At 38.1% G+C, this 2,366-nt stretch overlaps 1 protein-coding gene across 1 annotated transcript; it reads left to right on the top strand.

Moving 5' to 3' along the window:
* Positions 1-653: 653 nt before the first annotated feature.
* Positions 654-1,911, top strand: LOC149159476 (uncharacterized). The gene is made up of 4 exons (XM_089434326.1): positions 654-1,142; positions 1,236-1,317; positions 1,403-1,443; positions 1,596-1,911. Exons 1-4 carry the CDS (start codon positions 654-656, stop codon positions 1,728-1,730), a joined length of 747 nt encoding a protein of 248 aa, XP_089290452.1. The 3' UTR covers positions 1,731-1,911.
* The last annotated feature ends 455 nt before the right edge of the window (positions 1,912-2,366 follow it).

The following is a 2,366-nucleotide window of genomic DNA, read 5'->3' as shown; positions in this document are numbered from 1 at the left end:
AAATGAATTTGTTTTTTGTACTTAATAATTTGATAATCATTTTAATTTACTATTAATATTTTTTTACTATTTTTATTAATATTAAATAAAATTCTATAATATTGGTTAAAAGTCATTTATGAATTTGAACAAAATTTTTTAATAAAAAAATAATATATATAACTAATTTTTATTTCTAAAATAATTATATAATAAAAAAATAAAAATATTTTACCATTTTCTATATTTGTTTAAATTTATAGTTTGAAACTATTTTCATAATTAATGAGTTATTTAAAATATATGGTTTTAAAAATTTCCCGCCATTATTAATTATTAATGAGTTTATCCGATTGCATTGGTCTATGTACTAATTTTATCTACATTGCTCAGAACTCTCTCCACGTGAAACTTGGATCTAGTTATATTACCCGCCCTGAACGCAGCAGAGTATTACTATACAAATTTGATTGCTCGTTTTGACAGACAGACTGTCACATCCACGTTCACATACATAAAAAAAAAATTTACTGTACACTTTATTCTAACCTTTGTTATATATATATCATATGCTTTCCAATCTTTATGTCAGCATATATGGTCATTAAATCCATACGCATCACGTATGTAAAGCTAATCACCTATGTACTGGTTACTATTGCAACTTGGAGTTTATGAACTACGTGGCTTACAATGCTATGTCATACTGGTTCATGTACGCAATTGACTTAATGTATAGCCAGCTCTCGTTCACCAGTTTTCAGGGATTATTAAAGTGGCTCGGGCTTCGGCGGTCCTGCCGCAGCCCTTGCAGGTGCCAACTCATTCCTGCTTTTAAGACTGCAGTCCTTTCCGAGGCAGGTGGCAAGTCTTGGCTCCTTAGGCCATGTGACACTTCGGTCACAGAGATCTCGGTCTCCACGCCTGGTGTTCCCGCCCTGCATAGACGGTCAGGATCACACCACAGGATCAAACGGCTGAGGTTTGCACAAGGGTTTATGTCATTACATAACTTCATCCGAACGCTTTCGGAGTCTGTTCATTTGCTCGGCCCCTCCGGCTCCTTCTCGGCGCTCCTCCTCTGGCTCAACTATACCAGTGTTATTCCCTTCACCTGCAATTGCTCTGCAAGCTGTAACGTGACTGAGTCTAATCCGCCACCGGTATCTAAACTTCGACTCTTCAATTTATTGCAAACATTTACAGGGCTGATTATGTGTAATCATTTCTGATGAATGTTTTTCTCTTGCTCGCAGGGTACGCTGTTGAGCTTCCGGTACCCTTCTGGTGGTGCCAAGGCATTCATACATGGAGATCCCGCCTTCTCGGCGGCCCTAGGTATGTGTTCAGTCTTATTTGCCTTACCCCTGCTCGCAAGAGCTCGCGGACCATCGATTGAGGGGTTCACATTACGTTTGTGCAGCCCGCTGTTCGAAGAAGGGTCTCTCCGCGTTGCTTGCCGAGGTATTCTTCCAAGGAACCCTCGCCATTTGTGTTTAGGTCTCCTTTCGTGTTCTGGTCAAGTCCATGACCTGTTTTAAGGGAATGTTACCCACAGTGGATTTCTTCCGGAGTTCTGTTGTATGTATTAAAGACTTATTTTCATTGAAATGCAGCCTATCGCGGCGTGCTCAATTGTTTTGGTTTACCATGTCTACTCTTGGACATGTGACTCCAGATCTGGTCATAACACACAGACCTGGCTAATGGGTTCGGTTCTAATTTTATATTCTCCGTGGATTAATGTATGAACAGTTCTGTGCTATCACGGTTTCGCCGTTCGGGCATTGACATTTTGAGTTTTATATGTATATAGGACCCTTGTAATTTATACATGGATTACGATTCGGTCTAAGCCCTTAGGGCCGTTTCCGTTTTGCATCATATATGAGTTTAATCTGTATGTTCAACCGTGCTAGAACAGAGCATGGGGTTCATGTTTTATTACCGGTTTTATTCGTTTTTACGACGGCAACCTTATGAATTATCTCAGGTTATGATGGTTGCTTCGTTCTGCATTCCTATGCTGCTGTTGTTTATTAAGCCTGCTCAGTATTTATATAGTACATTTGAACGGCTAACAGAGTTGTTATTATATTTTCCCTTTCGCTAAGGAAATGTCGCACTATATATATATGCCTGAAGTTTTGCTTGCAACCGAATACACAGATTTTCTTGTATATGTATATATATCTCCTTCGAAGTTGCATGTTCAGGTTTTTTTTTTTTTTTTTATATATATATTAATATATAACCCTATTCGATTTGCATGCACGGGATTTGTATACATGAATATATTCTTCTCTTTTCGATTATATGCACAGGATTTTGTATATCTTCCTATATACCTCTTCTCGTTTTATCGCTCTCAGGAACTGGGTTCTGGT

The sequence above is a fragment of the Pinus tabuliformis genome, chromosome 5_2 (genome assembly GCF_031772625.1).
Source record: "Pinus tabuliformis cultivar Carrire ecotype Pingquan chromosome 5_2, CPIR1, whole genome shotgun sequence".
Lineage (NCBI taxonomy): Eukaryota > Viridiplantae > Streptophyta > Pinopsida > Pinales > Pinaceae > Pinus > Pinus tabuliformis.
This window is presented reverse-complemented; position numbering and strand designations above follow the sequence as displayed.

What these genes read in the sequence shown, in the direction of transcription:
- LOC149159476 (XM_089434326.1), top strand. Translation starts at nt 654, where the DNA reads ATGAACTACGTGGCTTACAATGCTATGTCATACTGGTTCATGTACGCA. An exon ending in CTGAGTCTAATCCGCCACCG is followed by an intron (nt 1,143 to 1,235) that starts GTATCTAAACTT and finishes TCTTGCTCGCAG; the next exon opens with GGTACGCTGTTGAGCTTCCG. An exon ending in TCTCCGCGTTGCTTGCCGAG is followed by an intron (nt 1,444 to 1,595) that starts GTATTCTTCCAA and finishes ATTGAAATGCAG; the next exon opens with CCTATCGCGGCGTGCTCAAT.